Raw genomic sequence first — 20859 nt, forward strand, 5'->3', positions numbered from 1 at the left:
CAGGCGCGTAGGAAAACACTAGGAGGAGTACGGCTATCTACCTAATACGCTTTGAATGACTGATATCTAGAGAGGCCGGTATGCTCGTTCCAATCAGGATTCGGAGGTAGCCATCCATGATTAGACCGCCTATTGTATGGGCCATCATCGCAAATCCCAGTAAGCTTAGCTGGCCAACTGTCATTCGTAAACAGATATAGACATGTCTCTTTTCAATAGTATAGGATTCATTACTCAGTCCAATCTACAAAATAGTTTCATACACAGTCAAGGGCCTTTCTTTTCAGGTCAGTGTTCATTGCTATGTGATAGAATAAGGGCGTTGAGAATAGCAAATCCTTCTAACGGCAGATTTCCCGCAGTTTAAACTTCTAATCTCGATCAGCTAACATCCGATCCAAACACTGCGTCGTCTGATAATAGTTGTATCCTCTAACGTCTAGAGCAAGGTTAGCCTGCACGTCAATGGAGAATGCTGAGTTCCATTCAACAAAGACTGGTCACTACTATCGGTAACGACAGACCAGGTTGCAGTGCCCCACGAGATACCCCCAGATGATTGTTCTTATTCGTCATAGGCCGAGTTTTGGTATTCATAAGAGTTAAACTGTTCAAGGCACGGCTCTAGGTTGTTTGTCAAGCTACATTTATCGATGTTTCATCCGTGATATTACCTCTAAAATCTGCACCTTTTGGACAACTTCATGTGTAGCATTGCTTTGTGGCTTGTGCAATAGATTTTCCTTAGCATTGACGTTTATTCGCTTCACCACCGGGCTTTGCGTGGTCGCTGAGACACGTATCAATACTTATTCGATGCTTATTCGGATCTTTCCGCCACAAAATACCTGCAGCGTCACGCATGATGAGCTTTCCTCCGGTGAGTTCACCTCCTGTTTGTGATTCTGCGGCAACGTCCCCGCCATTGATACATTGTTCCATCTCTGAGGTGCTCCTCAATTCATGGATCAATGGAAGGCTGTGATGCAGATTGGACAACAAAGATACTTTAAACAGCCAAGATGGACCTGGCTTTCATCTATTCTATTCTCTCGCATATTATTGTTTATATAATTAGCCTTCATTTTCTCCCCGCTGATACCATTGTGAATGCATCCGCCGCTATATAGATCCGCTTCTCAGGTTTCAGGTTATTTATTTAGAAAGAATACACCCCTTGCCGTTCGCTTGTCACAGATGATTGGCTGAAACGGACCATGGAATTGTTGACCCGTCTCTTTGACGCACAGAGCCATATATCTTACAGTCGAATGCTGACACTTCCAATATAGCGTCATTGATACAACCCACCTCTACATATCTTGTACTTGGATTGTGCTGAATACTGGATAGGTTTCGTACATACGTACAAAAGTGGCCCATAGGCCAACACGCTTCAGTAGAGTTATACTGTTCAGCCATAAGGTAGCTATACATCTGTAGACTAGTACTGGGAAGTATTGGCGCGCACGTAAGATTAGACAACATCATCACTCATTAAATCATATTTTTGGCTATACCTTCTCTTCAGTAATTGGCACGACTCCATTCCATGAAAGGCTTATGGCCACAACGTCCCTGCAGTTCAACACCCCTTGCGGCGTGTTGTATTGACCAACCCGCAGGTCTATTTGGAATGAGGCTATCCAATCGAGTCTTATATCCACTCTACTAATGGGCTGCTCACATAAGGCTCAATCCAAGTCTAGAACCATCAGTAGAGGGGCTACCGGAGAAAGATGCCGAGAACCCCGAAAGTCTCCTTCATCACTACTAAGACTCATAGTATCATTGTGCCCATTTATATCCTGGGTATCTAGCATGTGAGAATCCATGATCCGTAGTAAAGCAATACTAGGATATCAGCCGGGAAGCTGTTGCTGAAGACATAAGTGTCCCGGCTTGCATATGGCAATCACACCCTACATTGTAACGCTGTGCAAGAGGCATCTTGAGCCCTTGAAGAAAATAACAGTGTCCGTGTCACTTACATAGTTAGTGATGTTTTGCAGATGACCTCACATATCCGATCTACCCAAAGGAATAAGGACATCATATTATGGTCCCTGTTCTACGTCACGTGTGACAATTCCTAGCGGAAGTGCCATTACGCTCTGATATGTCGTACCTTTTTTTTTCTGAACTGTTTTCTTTCTAAACTGTTTCAAAAACAACCCATACCCTGGGCATGGAGCGACACGTAGTTGGCAACTACGGACCTACGGTAGAGACATATATATACATCGAGACACTCCAAACATACTAACGCACAGAACACCATCATTATGGTAGACTCGAGCAGTAACAGAAAACCCCACTTGGAAAATCCATGAATCTTTCACAAGATCCCTTCAACAAAAATTAGCGACAGAAGTGCAAACTAAACGAAGGTTGGTCCCCCTGTCTTGAAACGGAGACAAGCCGGGACCGGAAACTTGAACCACCCGTAGTGGCGGCAAAACCCGCCATGGCAGGCCGGTACCGGGATTCCTGAAATAGCAGGTGATCTCAGACCACGATTCTATTACTACCGGCTATTAGCATTGCAATCATCAGGTTAAACGAACCTTAACTTTGGATAAAACTAATTTAATTTAGAAGATAGGCAGGTGATTAGCGAATGACAATAATGGCCTAAGGCATCAAGTAGCTTAGGTACGGAGTAGCCGCGCTGACACATCTGGCAAACTTGTTTCTGTAGATCCTGTAGTATGTACCATACCTACTATACCCTGTACTGTTACTACTGTATACAGTTTTGGTTTCCAAACTTTACAAGCTAATGGATCTTCTATGCATGTGTGCATATGTTTCGATATGTGCATAATAAATGGGAATTTCTCATATCGGTCAAATATATTCTCAGAGTCATATAGTCTGTAACTCTGTTATGCTGTATTTGGTCGTTACCCAGATCCAAGTAATCTTGCGGAGATTATGGTCCTATCTCCGTGCTTTTGTTCCCAACTCTAACATTTCTCTCGCCGTCGTGCCATCAACATTCATCTCCCCTAATACTACATTGTCAGTTTTCCACGCTTAGAGCGTAGATGATTATTTCAATAAAATGGATGATCAAGATAATACGGCGTAAGTAATGAACTTATGCTCACCGGTCTACGCACGATGTCACCCACTAATGCCGCAATGCGTCGAAAGGCCATCGAAACGGAGCAAGAAAGCTTGCACCGAGTGCAGGCAGCAAAAGGCGAGTTATCGCAAATTATGCTCTCCATTATGCTTTTGCATCATGAAGTTATCATAATGACTCTACCAACGAACTATTCACTAATCTTAGCGTCTGCAGGCCCGATGCGATGCCTACGTCAACCCTGATCGGCCATGCACCAGGTGTGTCAAGATGAAAGCACAGTGCATTATCTCAGACCCATTCCGGAGAGAGCACAAACGCCAGTGAGTGGACGAATGCGTTTGCTTTCTATCAGACGTTTATAGAATTAATAATTGAAAAAGGCGACTTTCAGAACTCGAACAGGAGACAGATGAGTTGCGCAAGAGATTGAGGTCATCGCAGAGCGTTGTCCCGCAGTCATCACCTATCGCCATGCTGACAGCTGCAGCGGAAATGGGTGTGCATTCCACGGGAAATGAAGTTGGCCTACACTTAACGCCCCAATCACAATCACCCCCAGCTTCCTATGCTGAACCAACGGTTCCTTCTCTCGTCCTAGGGCCGCCCCTACCACGAGTGGAATATGCTCCTGGTGAGCGAGCTTCGGATCCAACAGTGTCGCGTACTTTAAGCGGTATCGAGGTCACTGGCGAAGAAATAGACGAGATATTCCAACTGTACGCGCCTAACCGACCACAGATGTTGCTGTACGAGCTAAGAGAAACCAGGTTCTTTGAGCAATATGCCCAGTTCCTCCCCGTGTTGGACCCATTAACCACTCCGAACGCATACTATGCACAATGCCCCTTCCTATTTTGGGCTGTCATCGGGGTCGCATGCAGGACGTACCCGAAAAATCCGACATTGCTCACCGCGCTTGCACGAAGCATCACAGACATGGCTTTACTTTCACCTGCATCGACATCGGCCCCATGGCATATAATCCAGGCCTTGCTGCTCTTCCTGACATGGCCTATGCCGAAGGATAATACAAGGCCCGAGTTAACCTTTCCGTTAAGTGGCAGTATGCTGCATATTGCCATGCAGAACGGGCTTCATATTCCCATGTCTAGCCACGAGTTCACTAAGAAAAGAATTCCTGCCCCATCCGAGGCAGAGCTGGTGCGGCGATCCGAGCTTTGGGCACGCTGTGTGATTGTGTACCAACGGTAAGGTGCAAACCACCAACCTGCTTATGAGATGCTAAGAGATACCAGTGCCTGCTCTATAAAGGGACACCCGCCTCGTTCCGTCATGGAACTAGAGCAGGACTTTGGACAACGTGAAGTGGATGTTCAGAAGCTATCGCCGCCACTCGTCGTGGAGAGGAAATGTCAGGAGTTGGTTGCTCGTTGTAGCGCGGCTGTTCTCGAGATCGGGGTACGAACAGTGTCCCTAGAGCAAGAGAGAGCTTTAGATATTTTGTTACGTACATTTGAGAACCAGGTCACAGATTTGGAGGCACAGACAAGTCAAGGTAATACCAATCTTATCTTCCCATTCATTAGTTCGGGAGAGGCTCACTGCCATCTAGCGCATGACCGGATCCAAACCACTATTTGTCGTCTAAGCATTCAAATGTTGCACTTTTTCAAAAATCAGACGTTATCCTCGACGGGTTGCGTTCAACGTCTTTTATGTACCGCCTGTTCGGTTATCGGGTCAGTTCAAGATTTAAGCCGGACACCACTGAATCTTGCAGCAGCTCCTCTGCAGCTGTACTTTGCGCTGCTCCTCGCCTCAGTAGCTCTATTGCGCATACTCAAAGGCCCCTCATTACCTGGGCTAGATCTGGAGAGGGCTCGATCACGCTTTTTTATTGCAATCAATCTCCTTAAACAGATGTCCGTCCAGAACAATGATGCTGCAGCGAAAACGGTTATTGTATTGAACCAACTATGGAATAGTACAAGGGCCTTTCGCAAGTCCGACGGGGGTGATTTCCCAACGCTTCGGATCCGTAGCCGATTGATGCTCAGTCCAGTGGTGGATGCAGTATGGTGGTGGCGGGAAGAGCATGACCCCCAATGTCGGTCAGGCGTCCCCTCCCAGGGAAATGCGCCGGATGGTATGTTTCTTTCATCTTACCCCTCATGGCGAAGCTTATCATCGGAATAGGAATTGATTCCAATCGAGACAGCACCGGTGCGGTGGTAAACGCACCGATTGGCCTGATGGAACGCCAAGAGCCTGTCCTTTTTGGTGACCAGTTTCTGGCTGATTTCGAATGGGCTTTAGGCGATGACGGACTCTTCCCTCCGACTGAGCTGTATGGCTCAGGCTGGTCATCACTAGGAGCTACCATCTAGCGCTAATAACCCCCCGGTCGGCGCCAACGGCTTAGACTGAATAGTAGTGAGAGACTAACATAGACACCGTCACAGGAGAGTCGCAGGTGCTTCGGTAAACACGACAGGCTCAGTCCAAGATGTTGACTGATCACGCCTTATGCTTTCAATGATGCCATGCTCACACCCAATCACAATCAAGCGTGGCAATCAGAATTCACCTGCCATTAGCATAACAATAACACATGGCTTGCTGGGGTGATTGAAACCCGGCATCCGACGGTATCCATTCGCCATGTGGCCTTGCCAATATAGTGCAACAGACTCATAGGACGCTCTGACGATAGATGTGCGAATAAGTTCTAGTGCGGGCATATACTTTGAGGTCACTAGCTGCATCACAGCCGAATATGGCCGTTGATCCCACGTCTCAGTATCTTCCGCGCTAGAACATCGTTCCATCTTCGCACCTGCCAAATACAGGAATCTAGGCCAAAATTCAAGATTATGGCAGCGTGCTACCTCACATCGAGTCCGTGCGGGTGTTCAAGCCACCAAATCTAGTCGGCGATGATGTTATCTACTAATTACCTGCACCCAGCCTTTACGAAGGATTCTTCGTGCTGTGATTCGCCCCAAACCTTGCTAGTAATCCCACTTTGGGATAATGGCTGTTGTGGCGATATTTTGAACAACGGCCGACTTTGGACAAATACGGTGTACTATATCTACCATAAGCTTCGATGGGAAATTTCAACCGCCATTCATGAATCAAGGCCCCAGAATAGGAAGGAGATGGGGTGTATTGAGAAAAGGTGCCGATTTTGGGCATGTTACATCGCTCTATCGCTCCCGCAGTTGGGGTTGAAGCAGGGGGCTTCGAGAAGAGACAGCAATTGGCTCCATCCTGTTGCATGGGCCTTATCAAGCCCGCCAAGTTGAAGCTAAGACGGAGTTAACTTTCAGAAGCGGTTAGGGTTATCGCTACAAAACCTCCGATGATTTGCCGTTCTGTTCCCGGGTTAACCGAGGCCTCGCGATATCCTCAACCTCGCTTCGTATGGGCCCCGCCTAGTATATTGTCTAAACGACGCTAGGCAGGCCCCGAGGCAGGTCACGCAGACATTTCCATGGATGCTGTGATCAAATGATGTCTCTTTGCGTTGGATAAGACCGTGAATCTTTTGTGTTGGGTTTGCGGTGGTGTGCTCCATTGCTTATCAGGAACAAGCTTGTGCGGGTGGGAGCGCCGGGGTCTTGTATCTCGTATCAACCCATTCCTCCTATCGGTATCGCATGCAGGCCACTCATAGGCTACAATCGATTGTAGATTGGCCCCCACCTCCCTCCACTGAATTAGCGCGAGAAATCCAATGCTTAATACCCCAGATACGGACCGGACGTCCGACGCAATTCACGACTAATTTCAATTACCCCCTAATCCAGCCTTCTATCTCTCTAGCGTTGATTGCGGTAAAACATGCATAGGTTGTGCGATTCGTCGGCGCATATAGGAACGCCACCCCGGTAGTGGTCAGGTCAATTAGTCAATGGCCAGTCACGAAGAGGCAATAGGTCAGGGAGCTGGTCGAGGAGCCCTAGTGTCATGTTTGCCGAATAGCTTAGGGAGCCTATCAGCGCCCGGCCTTCAGCTGATATAGCGAAACAGCGCCGATCTGCGGAGATTCTCTTCCATCGTGTTGCCAGAGGGTAAACGTCGTTGAAGCGAGGGGATTCTTCACAGCTGATCTGCATGATCAAGATATTGGGGTCTATGTGAAATTGTCCGAGTGACTGTCTGTCAGCACGGTAGAATGGCCGCATTGTTCCCTCTTGGCATGAACGCTCGATTTGTCTGTCTTACCCAACATTGGTATGTCTATAAAGACGAGCTTCAGGCAGTGGAAACCTTGGTTTCTGAGCCGGGGTTACATCGGAACCTGCCTAGTGACTAGTGGCTTTGGGATCTAATTGATAGCGCTGGTTCCATTTCCTATTAATTAATTTATCCATACATAGACGATAAGATGTCGGGCTACCATCGGACATAGCTAGTGCTCCCCACCCTTCTGGTAAGGAGCAGAGCGCCATCGTATCATTTATATGGGGTAACTGCCTTCAGCACTCTCACTTTCTTTTCCACATCCCCATCACTCTCTCAGCTAGCTTACCCCCTTTGCTTTTCTCCTCTTCTTCAGTTGGATGGTCAGTGTGAGTACGACCACCTTCTCATACCAACACACTCTAGTGGCGTCGTCTCCCTGTCACGCGCCACAATGAAGGAGAAAGAGACCGGACCCACGGTGGCCGTGTCTACCGGAGCGGCCATTGATGAAGCAGCACCGGATGCGGCCATCTCCCATCTGAAACAACTGAAGAAGGAGCAACAATGGGACCCAAACTTGCCCGAAGATGTCACCGACGAGATTGACGACAAAGCTGGAGCAGAGGCTGCTGAGGATCTCATTGACAATTCTCCATATCCAGAAGTGCGTGCAGCCGTCCCAAACTATGACGAGGGTGGTCATACCAATACCATCCGCGCCTGGGTCATTGGCCTAGTCCTAGCCACTGTTGCATCGGGGATGAACATGCTGTTCTCTCTACGCCAGCCATACATTGTGATTCCCTCGTATGTTGTTCAGGTTGTGGCCTACCCAATCGGTGTAGGTTGGGCAATGTTACTGCCAAATAAGACTTTTAATTTGTTTGGTCTCAAGTTCAATCTGAACCCCGGCCCTTTTAGTAAAAAGGAACACGCCATTGCAGTTCTCATGGCCAACGCCTCATTTGGGGGTGGTACTGCCTATGCCACCGATATCATAGTTGCCCAACGAGCCTTTTACAAACAACGGTTCGGATGGGGCTATGAGCTCCTCTTGTGTATATGTACCCAGATGCTGGGCTTTGGCTTTGCGGGCTTCTTTCACCGATTCCTCGTCGCCCCAGCAGCCATGATTTGGCCATCAACGCTCATCAATACATCCATCTTTAGCGCACTGCACGACCGCACTCTTCCCGATCCACGAAAGGTTGCCGGCTGGACAATCGGCAGATATCGCATGTTTTTGTACTGTTTGATCGGATCTTTCGTCTGGTATTGGTTCCCTGGCTATATTGCTCCCTTCCTCAGCGTCTTCGCCTGGGTGACATGGATTAAGCCCCAGAGCCCTGTCGTCAATCAGCTCTTCGGTGGCTGGACGGGGTTGTCTCTACTTCCTATCACTTTTGACTGGACTCAAATCTCGGGTTTTAACTTCAGTCCACTGATCTCGCCGTGGCATGCGCACGCGAACACCCTTATTGGTATGGTGGTGTTCTATTGGATCTGCACTGTTGGTCTACACTACAGTAATGCCTACTGGTTCAAGCACTTGCCCATTAGCGATTCCAGCAGCTACGATAACCTCGGAAAGGTATACGATGTGTCCAGAATCCTGACGCCAGAGTTTACCTTCGATGCTGCCAAATACAAAGAGTACTCGCCTCTCTTTCTGTCCACGACATTCGCTTTGTGCTACGGCCTGAGCTTTGCTGGCGTTATTGCCGTCCTTCTGCATGCGATATTGTTTCATGGTAAGGAGGTCTTGGCCCGCCTCAAGACTTTCCGCAAGACTGAGGACGATATCCACGCCCGTCTGATGGCTCGCTTCAAGCCCGTTCCGCTGTGGTGGTACGGTGCACTCTTTTTGACTATGATGGGTATAGGTCTGGGTGTGTCACTCGGATACCCCACTCACCTGAGTTGGTGGGCTTTCTTTATCGCCTTGATCATGGCCATTGTGTGGACTTTGCCTGTTGGAATTGTGCAGGCAGCTACAAACATCCAACTGGGACTTAACGTTTTGACAGAGTTTGTGATCGGCTACATGCAGCCTGGAAAGCCAATGGCCATGATGCTTTTCAAAACATTTGGTTATATATCCATGTCCCAAGGCTTATACTTCTGCCAGGACATGAAACTTGGTCAGCTTCAACCTTAGATTCCCCTGGGTTCAGCGCTAATTCTTTTACAGGTCACTATATGAAAATCCCTCCCCGAGTTACATTTGCCGCCCAGATGGTCGCCACCCTGTGGACGTCGATCGTCCAGATTGCAGTCATGAACTGGGCATTAGGATCGATCAATGGCGTCTGTGAACTGGATCAACCGAACCGCTACACCTGTCCGAACGGCCGCGTTTTCTTCAACGCCTCCGTCATCTGGGGAGTCATTGGTCCCGCTCGCATGTTCTCACCCGGCCAGCTCTACTCCGGCTTGATGTGGTTCTGGCTCGCTGGCGCTGCCTTGCCCGTTCTCATCTATCTGGGCGCCCGTATATGGCCCAGAAGCAAGATCCGTTACCTCAGCGCGCCCCTAATCTTCACCGGTGCCGGATTGATTCCCCCTGCTACGCCCCTCAATTACCTCAGCTGGGGCATTGTTGGCTTCATCTTCAACAAGTGGATTCGCACCCGCTGGCGCGGCTGGTGGATGCAGTACAACTACGTCCTGTCTGCAGGGCTCGATGTCGGTCTCACCCTATCCACGATCGTCATCTTCCTTTGCCTGCAGCTGACTGGGACTGAGTTCCCGTCATGGTGGGGTACTCGTATCGCGGCCGATACCATGGATGCTGCCGGCACTGCAGTAGAAATTACTGGGGAGAAGTTCGGCCCAGCGACATGGTGATCACATCCATGATGTGTTTGGAGGAGGGTTTGGAGTAACGTAATGTATTTATCTATTTCTCCTGTTATGCCTAGGCCATCCGGCTACGGATCATGTAGTATGAATGATATCTATAATGAGTGATGTCCGTCCTTTGATGACCGGTCTACATGATGGTGGCGTTTCCGCTAACTATGGATAATAACCGCTGTAAAGCTCTTATATATATGAGAGCATAATGAAGTTCACTCAATTGGCATTATCAGGAAGTGCGTGCTTTCTTTGCTGCCCCCAAGCTATATCGGGTGTACGATTCTAGGGCTTTGGTTTATTATCGGCCTTAATCCCGGCAGCGAGATAGGCTCATTTATACATCCATGCCTCGACTAACTGCCAAGTTAAGATAATATATTTAATGACCTACCAATCATTCCATTTAAGCACCAAGCTAGGCCGACTAGCAGTTGTATGTCTAAGTGCACGAATAATATCTGTACGCAGGATCACCGACACGCCCAGCATCGATGACGATAACTTCATCCGCAAAGTCCATAGTCTCACGGCGGTGAGTAACAACAAAAGCCATCCATCCACAGCCAGCGAATTCCGCCTTTAACAATCTCTGCATAGGCAAAGAAGTCTCCATATCAAAATTACTATTCGCTTCATCAAGCACCACGATCCCACCGTGAGTCAGGGTGACGTACCGAGTCTCACCTAGAGCTTTTAGTACAAGAGCTCGGGCAAAGCTGAGTAGCTGTTGCTGACCTGAGATCAGGAAAATCGTCCACCGGGCTGTCAATGCATGAACTATTGTCGTTATAGGAGCACACGGAGTGCTTCGCAAACAGTAGAATCGATGTCACCCTTCGTTCGTCGCATTTTTTTTTTTTTAACACGAAATATAAAATCAGTCGGTTTTTATTCTCAACAGTGGTCCCTGATTCACCACAAGGGCTCTCCAGTATCAGTCAATTTGTCGGACTTCCGCCGGTGGTTCATTGAATACTTTGGACCGGGGGACTGTTGGGGGTAGCGTTACTACAAAACGCCCCTTGATTGATCTTACCCTCTATGTTGTTTCCGGTAGTCTATTCATGCAAATACAGATTGAGTTCCAATCATCAATTGAACATTCACTCTTTATCTATCACTGGCGATGAACATGTCAAGACCCCGATAACTTTACTTGACCATTTTACGTACCGATCATTGGGACGGAAAATTGTCGGAAGCTTTTCCCGCCGCCACTAGATCATTAGATCCACTCTACCTTCCTATTCTATTCGGAATGCGAGGTAAAATGAAAACCCAAGCAAAGGGGTATCAAAGTCAAGTGCCCATCTTTCGCAGAAGATATGCTTACAGTGTCATTCTGTAAAGATTCAGACAACAGAAGAGGGTAACGGGATAGACAGTTGTCCTGTCTGTGGGTGGAGGGCGTAAACTTGATTTTTGCTTTAAAGAATCAGAGGTGGAACATGACATTCAAGGGAATCAATTGATACCTGGAGCCCTAATGACTGCCCCTTGAAAGCCACTGTGGAGGACCTCGCGATGTGGCCGAGATAGGCAACTTGGCACCCAGTTCAAGTCCCACATAGTGCTTATACCCACCTACCTTCTTATGCCGGATTGCGAAACTTATAATTAATACATTATATCGAGCATCTCCATGCTTGTAGTTAATCGTCCTTTTAAGGTGGCGAGACAAGACAGCCCGCACGACTATATAGACGAGGGGCTTGCTGCTGACATACCGGTATGACAAGTATCATTTCTTTCAGCGTGGATGTTGCATTACTCTCAAACACTGCTGGATCCTGGATTTTAACAAACAGCAATCTCGAATCCTGATAGTCATGCCTAGATACAAGCGCATGGCGTCGTCATCCCCTCAACACGCACGCCGGTCACGGCGAATTGCCAACTTAACTGAGAACAATCGTGTTGCAACTCCTGTCAAAAACGAGAATCACGTTACAGATGAAATAGATGAGACAGATGGGGATGGATCATCATTTCATGATACCGCCGACGAGGACCATGGTTCTGATAATATAGAAATCGAGCACGACAGCGACGAAGATGGGTTCGGTACCATGGACAAAGATGTCGAATACGAAAAGCGAACTGTATTTCAAGACGAAAAGAGCGGCAGGGTAGTTACTATCATTCCTCACGAGACCTTACGCTCGCTCAATGGAGTTGAATACTCAGACTACAAGGTACATAAGAATACTTTTCTATATCTGATGGATCTCAGAGCCAATAACAGACGGACTTGGTTCAAACGTAAGTATAAAAAAGCAAGACCGAAGACAATACTGACAGCAATAGGCCATCAAAAGGAGTTCAAACGTGCCTGGAAAGATTGGGAGGTGTTTATAGAAACTCTTACGCCCAAGATCATTGCGTTTGATTCTACCATCCCTGAACTACCACCCAAGGACGTCATATTTCGGATATACCGAGATGTTCGCTTTAGCAAGGACAAGAGACTCTACAAGGTTAGTAGTTCCATTACCACACGGAGTGCTTAATATCTCACCTTTACTACCTTAAGTCCCATTTTTCCGCAGCCTTCTCCCGCACTGGTAGAAGGAGACCATATGCATGTTACTATATCCACCTGGACCCGGGGTCAGCGTACGTCGGCGGCGGGCTTTGGGCTCCAGAGCCCCCGACGATCCAGCTACTGCGGGACAGCATTAACGAGAGACCTGAAGCGTGGCGTCAAATTCTGAGTTCTGAGAATTTCAGGGATATGTTTTTGCCGAAAGGGAAGGCCGGCGTGGAAGGAGCATTGGAGGCGTTTGCTGAGGCCAACAAAGAGGGAGCTTTAAAAACAAAGCCAAAGGTACGATATACAGTTTGCGAAATGCATAGCCAATGTCAGTACTAACATACTTAGGGATATGATGTACATCATCGTGATATCGAGTTGTTGAAGTTACGGAATTACCACGTTGTGAAACCGGTGGATGATGCAATTTTTACCGCCGAAGATGGGCAGGATAGGATAATTAGTATCCTTAGTATTCTACTACCGTTTGTTACGTTCCTTAATGATATCATCATGCCAAATCATGATGAGTCTTGAGGAGACCTTGTGATCTCTCCAGGCTCCTTCGGGCCGCCGGAGGCTGCCTTGCACTTTCGATCCCTAACATAAAACATATCTAACTCTCAAAGTCCCACACACTGGTTGAATTATTGGTTTAGTCCAGCCTTAGCCTTCTCCAACAACTCCTTGACACTTGTAGCGTGTAATCCCTGGAGAACTCCAGTTCCCCAAACTAGCGCCTTTGCATCGGGGATGTGATTCGCATTCGTGAATCCCAGGATCCTCATCTGATGGACGGCTACACCGCCATCATTCGCCTTGAGCCCCTTGTAAATCGCATCAAGTACCTCCGAAAAGGTCACTACATTCAATTTCCACGCTGGATCGTGAGCTCTAATCAGCTCGAAAAGGTCTCGGTATGTCAAAGTCTGCCCAGCCAAGTGGGTAACCGGCGGCAAATCAGCCCCAGTATGGATACTATTCCGCAATACAGCCAAAACTGCCCAAGCTACATCTCCAAGCGAAGTCAAAGTAACCTTTTGCAAGCCATCCGCATATACGTCGAAGACCTTCGTGCAATGGTCCATCGCCCATGCGGTTCCAACCTCGCGAAGTGGATTCTTATCCTGAGGCAAGATGTATTCCATGAACCAGCCGTGGCAGATCATTGTCCACTTAACGTCATGTTGGGATCGTAGCTTCTGGCGAACAACTTCATGCGTGGCGGAACTGAACATTGGTTGATCGGGAAAATCCTCGATGTTGATATTCCATTCCGAAGGAATGAAGTGTTTGCAGCTGCGCGATGCGCTGCATGCTTCTAGAATGTTTGAGTGGGCGGAGATATAGAACTCGCTGGGTCCACTGAGGGTTGAGACGACAGCGTCGCAGTCGTCAAGGTGCTTCTCTAAATCTTCGATGGAGTAGTCCGTGAGACGAGTCTCGGCTCTGAGTTGTTTGAGGCTCGGTTTTAGTGTACCAGTGATAATGATCACCTCGTCCTCTGATTTGCAGAATTCTGTCGCAAGGCGAAGGCCTACTTCTCCTGCACCAACAAGTGCGATTCTCATGGTTATGAGATGTTCTTCTGAACTAGAGGATGTGTGGGGGGATGGAAGTGGGAGTACAATGGCAGGCACGTCCGAGTCCAATTAAAGGAGTTTCAAAAGGTGAATCTACACTTTGGACTTTCACTGCTTGAGTATATATACGTTCTTGTGGGTCTATTGAGTAGAAGTAAAATGCGCAATCGTGGGCGGCAAGGTACCGAAAATCCTTAGAAACCCTTGACTATAGTAAAAACCAAGACCAGTCAAATGTCAACTACCAGAGAAAAAAATTCCCCAGGTATACCCTATAATCGGTCGTACCCTGTTACCTAGTTGTGGAGCATCCTAAGTGATCCACTCTACTTTCCTCTTTCGGCTGCATCGCGAGGCAATCGTCAGGGCCACGCACTTTTAATTTACTGAGACCAGGATATAGCAACAACTGTCAGGATTTGGCTAACCTCGTGTCTCTGATTACGCTCTGATCATGTTCTCTTCTTCCCAGCTTCTCGGTGAGGCGGAGCCTCGGAGTATCCCTCCTCGCGAGAATCCTCCATTACAGCACTCGGGTCTACTGTGAAGACAGGTATTTAGCTATTACAGATGCGATTACTCAGTTATATTGCCCTATACATGGTTCTGACTTTGCTCTCTCGAAAACAAACAAGGAATTACAACGTCAGCCGGTGTTAACATTACTGAAGTGATCGGCTCGACTGAGGTATGCACTACGCTTCAGTTCATGCATCGCCTAAGGCCTCCGCAAGATATATATTACGCACAACGCTTCTAATACCAAAAAAGAAAGAAAGAGAGCCTAGAAAGGGTCATTCATCATATATACATATAAGCCCCAGTCATCAAGAAATTCGAAAGTAGAAATTCATTGAACATCGCACAATTTCAAATCATACAACCAGATGAGAAAGTCATATTTACATCCAATTCAGTGTTCCACCCAAAGTCTAACCAAAACTTTCTTTGCCACCCCTCCCAAAACCTAAACAGCAACACTCCTCCTCTTCATTCCAACCATGAGTGCCAAAGGCTTCCGGAGGAAACCCTCTCTCGTCTCCATGGGTCCATCCTGCTGAATTTCAAAGTCAAACAAGCGGAAGACAGTTCCAACGATGACGAGCAGCTCCATCTCCGCGACATTGCGGCCGACACAGGCACGGGGACCAGTACTGAAGGGGATGAAAGCGGCCTTCTGGCGGGCGGTGAGACGCTTGGGATCCCAGCGCTCGGGGACGAACTGCTCGGCATCGGGACCCCAAATTTCCTTGGAGCGGTGGATGGTGTAGGTGGGTACGGAGACGACGTCGCCAGGGTAGAAGGTGTGGCCCGAGATGGTGACCGGTGGGTTACCGGCGGGAATTTCACGGGGAAGACCCATTGCCGAAGTGCTGTGGATACGCATTGTTTCCCAGATGACCCATTGGAGACTTTTTCTTTCGTTAGCTTTTTGCCATGATACATAATACAAGGGAGGAGGGAAGGGAGGAGAATAACATACTAGGGGATATCCTTAACCATCGCGTGAACGGGCACATCCACATCCTTGGGAATAGACTCGTCGAGCACCTTGTGCAGCTTCTCAATAACCCCAGGAGTGCGCAGACACCAGTACAGAATGGCGCAAGAGGTGTTACTCGTGGTATCAGAACCGGCAATCAGCTGCGTCAGTGCTTCAGCCGTAAGTTCCTCGCGGCCGAGCTTGTTTCCATTCGAATCCTTGCCCTCCATCAGACGAGCCAGCAAATCCACACGAGTGTTGTTAGCCATAACCTCTGGGCGAAGACGCTCATTGACCCGCGCAACCGCAATACCAGCCAGGTTCTCCACAGCCTCGAGTCCATCCCTAAAGAAGCGGTCGGGGATATACTTCGCCCAGGGAATGAGGCTGGGGCAGGCACCCAGGGTAGCAGAAACTTCACCACGGCGGTTGAGGACCTCGACGGCCTGCACGTAGCTGGGCTTGTCGTTCGGGTTCTTGCGCATTTCAGCGATGTCCTGGCCCTTCTCGAGCATGCCGAAGGGGGCGCCGAAGGCGAGGTCACCGATGATGTCGAAGGCGAGGTAGTTGAACCAGTTCAGGGCGTCGATGGTTGCATAGCCAGTCTTGGGGTTACTTTGGGTGTCGGCGATACGGTTCCATTGTTTCACGAAGAGCTCGGCGTTGCCGTGGATGTATTGTTCGAATTGACCGATGGATTTCATGGAGAAGGTGTGGCTGACGGTCTTACGCTTACGGGTGTGTTCGGCACGGTCGCGGGTGTTGAAGAGACCGCGGCGGATGGAGACGAAGGCATCATAGAAGTCACTGTATTATGATTAGTATTATTTATCTGAATTAAAGTTGTTGTGCTGTTGTTGGCGGGACTTTTATCCGCAGAGAGTGGGGTGTCGATTGTATAGGGGAACAGTAAAGGAAAGGAAGAAACATACGCCTTGAGGAAACCATTTCCATGTCCGTAGATCGCCTGGATAGCCTCGTCGTCGGCAATGGAGACATGTCTGGGAGCAATGCGCACGAGTTTGCCGTGTTTTTTATGAGCTTCATCGACGGTGACGAAGCGGTTGCCCTTGCGGTACTGCAGCATCAGCCACAGGTTAGAAAAGGCGGCGAAACCGGGCGACGGGATATCGCGTAAGCGCCATAGCTGCAGGTACGGCAGGATATAGTAGACGAATACGGCGGCGGTGAGCACATATGCTGCGCCCGTGGGCGTCAGGAGCTCGGCAATCATGGCGGCTGTTGTCGTTCTTTTTTTCTCCCCCAGCAGGACGGGATAATGTAGGACAATTAAGAAACTAGGCAAGGGAAGTGAAACGTTAGCATTCGCGAAAGGATTCAGAAATTAACCATAACGGGATCTTCGTGGAGAATCAACTGTTGACCGTTGCCACTAACCTCTTTTTGGTAAGTTAGGAATGAATCGTTCACTCAATCAATCGCACAAACTGTTGAAGGTCAAGATTCAAGAGTGAATTGAAAGAAGATGAGAAGAAGTAGAATAATGCTAATAAGAATGAGAATCACTCCAAAAGTCGAAAAATCATATCATCTCTCTCTATCATCCTCATCATGACCATGGCTGACGGTCAATATTTATGGGACTAGCGTGGACGAGGCTTCCCCGAGGCTATCCAACCGACGGGAGACGAATTCGGGAAGTCTGGGGTTGCCTCACTACTCTCACGCAGCCGATGCTGGCCTCCGATCCCCCGCTTCTTTCGGTTAATGTCCCCCTGCAAGTCACGAGTCATGATCGACCGCCCAGGTCTTACCCACGGTTTTCGTTGGTCGCTTCTACGTCTATGACTGGTGAGGCACCCTCATTTAGCTTTGAGCCAAGCTAATATGGTGTGAATGTCCTTACCTTTACCCGCTCTCTCATTGGTGGTGAAACAGCACACCCAACTTGTCATCCTGTAAGTTCTTTTCTACTACACAGTTAGTGGCGTTACTGTGGGCAAATAGACATATCTCGTATTTACTGATTTACTTTTTCTACGCTTTGATGTCAGGTTAGACCCCCAATCGTGTTCGACAATACTTCAGCAACATTTGGGGGTAACCTAAAGTACAGATATGACAAATATCTCATGTAGGTAGGCACAGATTAGATTCTATGGGACGTCACGTTGTTCCAAATAATTATGTGCAGATACGAAGAACCCATTATGCAAGACTCCCTCTACGGCTGGTCAGGATTTAGCTGGCCCTACTACTAGTATGATGTATGCTTACATATGCGGTATATCCGATCCAACCAACGCTCCACAGTATACTGCCGGTGTATGAATATGTACAAGTCTACTTCTTCATAGATAGTCCGCTCTACCACCGGTCCCCTTCCACCCGATACAATCCACTCTTCCTCTTCTCCGCCTCCCATCGCTCAACCCATGCCTTCATTCGTTCCCGACTTTTCCGGCTGCCGACGTTTACCGTAGGGATCACCCGTCCGATCCGGAGCGCACAACAGAACATCGTTAGCTCCCGAAACGAGCTATGTTCGCTGTACGGCACCCCAAAGCAGGCACTTTCACGCGTACTTCCGCGTTGGGGCACTAGGTCGCGTGCGGTGAAAGGCGTCTTCCAATGAGCAGAATGTAGCACCGTCGAGACGGGTGGGTTGTCCAACATCCGCTCTGTAGGTGGACGGTATGTCCATCCTGTCGGACGGAATCCCACCACACGAGTGAAGTGCGGCTTCATCGAATCCAGGTAGTCGGCCAGCGTCTCGGCGCGGATCTCGAACAGCGTCTGCATATGAACCTGGGCCTCCACGGGGTCGTCCGTTAACAACGAAGAAAGCTCGGCATCCTCCAAACAAGCGCACACTCGTTGCTTGCCCGCAGTAGCATAAATCTTGCTCTTCAAGGCTCGGGCAATTGCTAGACATACACGCTCTTTACCAATACTATATGTGCCAATGACGACCAACAATCGCCCTTCCGGACGAGACGATCGCTCCTGTGACTTGTCTGACCCCGTCACAGAGTTGAAAAACTTACTCATGATACTCCCGCCTCCTTTACTTGCTTTTTGTGACTGCCACGGCGCAGGGCCATCGTCCTCGCCTCGGTCAAGGCTAACACAGAGTTCCGCGCAGGCTTCGATGACATCGATTTGACTGGGAAAGGAATACTTAGGGCTGAGATAAGTAGTATCCAAGTAGCAGACGTCAATCCTTTGCTGCCGTTTCTGGCCCGTGACGGAGTCAATTATCTCGGGGCGAAGAAGGGCGTGCTGCACATGGGTGGGAGATGCTCGAAAATCGCCACAATGCAGAACCCGCTGAATCCTCTTGGACGGACCGGACCCCATGGCCTTCTCAAACAGAAAAATGGCGCTTCCGGGGCAGTGATTGGCCTCAATCAAAGTCACTTGAACGCCAGTATTGGGGACCTCTGTAGTCTTCTCGAATTCCAAATCCACTACCCATCGCGGGTCCACCTTGAGTTGTTGGCGGACTAAGTTGCCAGTAGCTTTACTGCAGTAGATGGGCCCATGGCGCCAAGAGGCCGAGAGGCCTATGTAATGGTCACTGTGGTAATGGCTCAAAAAGTAGGCATTGCATCCTTCGACTGCTCCATAACGAAAAGCATCCACACAAATCGAGAATCCCGGAATAATCTTGTAGAATGGACAAGTTCGTTGATATGCCTGCTTGCCCCTTGACTTGACCTCGCTGGCCGCCGCGGCTGTCCATGCTGTATCTTCTGCGTTACCTGCCATAAGCTTCGAGAAAGCGGATGCTGTCTTAGATGTGACGGAGGAGTATGGATCATTTTGCGGTGGCCTTGCAATCGAAGCGAGTTCTGCGCGCGTCAGCGCCTTCGCCGGCGTATCGGGCTTCGGTTTCGGCAAGACAGTGGCAGGCTTCCCATCAAGGCAATCATTGACATGCACCGACACGTCCTACTATTATTAGCAAACAACTCGTACATAATCCAAGCCAAAAGAGCGCCTTACAACGTCACTCAAGCCTACCAACTCAATCTGGCATATTGGGCATACTGCTACACCACCGCCAGGATCCACGTCGCACTCCTCTAGAGCTGGCGAATCGTTCGAGTCGTCGAAATAAAATACCGTCTCTTCGGATCCTTCTGCGTCGTCGTTTTCTTCGTCTAAGAGTCCTTCTTCCCCTCCGAACTCGTTTTCTTCTAGATCGTCAAAATTCGCAAGTTCATCATCTTCGATATGGCTCGTGGCTTCTCTTACCAATGGTGGTACGGCGACATCGGAAGTTCGATCATTATCTTTCCGGTCATTATCAACGCCCCTTGCGTCCTTCACGGCTTCGGCCTTTGTCAACACGGCTGGTTCGTCACCGAAATCACCAAACGCTCCCAAATCCTCCTCACTGTCAGACTCATCGATAAACGGCCCGCTAACCTGTCGAGATTTGGCCGGAGCAGGCGTTGTCGCAGAGGCCTCATCCTTCACCTGATCCGTCCGAGGAGAGTCTGACTCTGACTCGACCTTACGCTTCTTAACCGCAGACCCATTCTCGTTATACCTGTCCTCCTCCTCCTCCTCCTCCTCCTCCTCCTCCTCCTCTTTCGGGACCACGAGGTCCCCATCGCCTTCACCCCATATATCGTCAGGTGTCCGTGACCGGGATCGCGGGGACGTACTAGGATCTATCAAGGCCGACTTCTTCCCATTCCGATCATCCAAGAACAACCCGCCACCACCGTTACTCTTCGAGCTATCTTCTCGCCGCAATGATGGGCTGTTGTGCCCGCTACCCGTCGGTCGGTCCGTTTTCGTCGCAAATTGCGTGATCCGAGACTGTCGAGAAGTGGCTTGCGGGGGGCCGTCCGCCTTCTGGAAAAAGTTCAGGAGACTGCTGTTCCGTTTCACAGAGGTTGGTTGCTTGGACCTGGAAGATGGTTTAGATGGCGTCGAGCCTTTCTTCGAGAATGAGCCAGCCATGTCGAATGCTATATATAGAGCAGGTTTTGATCGAAATCGACGGCCGTAGGTATATTGAGGTGAGGGGCAAATTGTTGGCCGCTGGATGGTAACCAGTATGTAAAATCTGACTTTAATGCGTTGTATGTCTTATATATTCATCCTGTATCGCATTCCCCGCCTTCTTATACGATTCTCGAGATTTAAACCAGAAAGAATGTCGACGATAGAAACCAAC

At 48.9% G+C, this 20859-nt stretch overlaps 6 protein-coding genes across 6 annotated transcripts; 3 read left to right on the forward strand and 3 right to left on the reverse strand.

Moving 5' to 3' along the window:
* Positions 1-3067: 3067 nt before the first annotated feature.
* On the forward strand, positions 3068-6518 carry BDV27DRAFT_146252 (fungal specific transcription factor domain-containing protein; the record flags this gene model as incomplete). Its single annotated transcript, XM_032070543.1, has 5 exons — positions 3068-3090; positions 3862-4302; positions 4351-5201; positions 5252-5417; positions 6398-6518. 5 exons carry the CDS (start codon positions 3068-3070, stop codon positions 6516-6518), a joined length of 1602 nt encoding a protein of 533 aa, XP_031926345.1.
* A 515-nt stretch (positions 6519-7033) lies between these two features.
* On the forward strand, positions 7034-10259 carry optB (small oligopeptide transporter, OPT family). The gene is made up of 2 exons (XM_032067364.1): positions 7034-9387; positions 9438-10259. The coding sequence occupies exons 1-2, from the start codon at positions 7698-7700 to the stop codon at positions 10091-10093; spliced, it is 2346 nt and encodes a 781-aa protein (XP_031926346.1). The 5' UTR covers positions 7034-7697; the 3' UTR covers positions 10094-10259.
* A 1675-nt stretch (positions 10260-11934) lies between these two features.
* BDV27DRAFT_146254 (DUF2461 domain-containing protein) lies at positions 11935-13175 on the forward strand (the record flags this gene model as incomplete). The annotated part of the gene is made up of 4 exons (XM_032070544.1): positions 11935-12367; positions 12413-12582; positions 12639-12932; positions 12987-13175. The coding sequence occupies 4 exons, from the start codon at positions 11935-11937 to the stop codon at positions 13173-13175; spliced, it is 1086 nt and encodes a 361-aa protein (XP_031926347.1).
* A 110-nt stretch (positions 13176-13285) lies between these two features.
* BDV27DRAFT_146255 (uncharacterized protein) lies at positions 13286-14209 on the reverse strand (the record flags this gene model as incomplete). Its single annotated transcript, XM_032070545.1, has 1 exon — positions 13286-14209. One exon carries the CDS (start codon positions 14207-14209, stop codon positions 13286-13288), a length of 924 nt encoding a protein of 307 aa, XP_031926348.1.
* An 849-nt stretch (positions 14210-15058) lies between these two features.
* BDV27DRAFT_8622 (cytochrome P450) lies at positions 15059-17298 on the reverse strand. Its single transcript, XM_032077796.1, has 4 exons — positions 17103-17298; positions 16637-17002; positions 15705-16511; positions 15059-15633 (listed from the first exon to the last, which is right to left on the reverse strand). Exons 2-4 carry the CDS (start codon positions 16936-16938, stop codon positions 15189-15191), a joined length of 1554 nt encoding a protein of 517 aa, XP_031926349.1. The 5' UTR covers positions 16939-17002; positions 17103-17298; the 3' UTR covers positions 15059-15188.
* Positions 17299-17848: 550 nt separating this feature from the next.
* On the reverse strand, positions 17849-20847 carry BDV27DRAFT_8624 (DNA cross-link repair protein PSO2). Its single transcript, XM_032077797.1, has 2 exons — positions 19674-20847; positions 17849-19619 (listed from the first exon to the last, which is right to left on the reverse strand). The coding sequence occupies exons 1-2, from the start codon at positions 20640-20642 to the stop codon at positions 18033-18035; spliced, it is 2556 nt and encodes an 851-aa protein (XP_031926350.1). The 5' UTR covers positions 20643-20847; the 3' UTR covers positions 17849-18032.
* Between the last annotated feature and the right edge of the window lie 12 nt (positions 20848-20859).

This window comes from Aspergillus caelatus, assembly GCF_009193585.1.
Source record: "Aspergillus caelatus strain CBS 763.97 unplaced genomic scaffold BDV27scaffold_118, whole genome shotgun sequence".
NCBI classification, from domain to species: Eukaryota; Fungi; Ascomycota; class Eurotiomycetes; order Eurotiales; family Aspergillaceae; genus Aspergillus; species Aspergillus caelatus.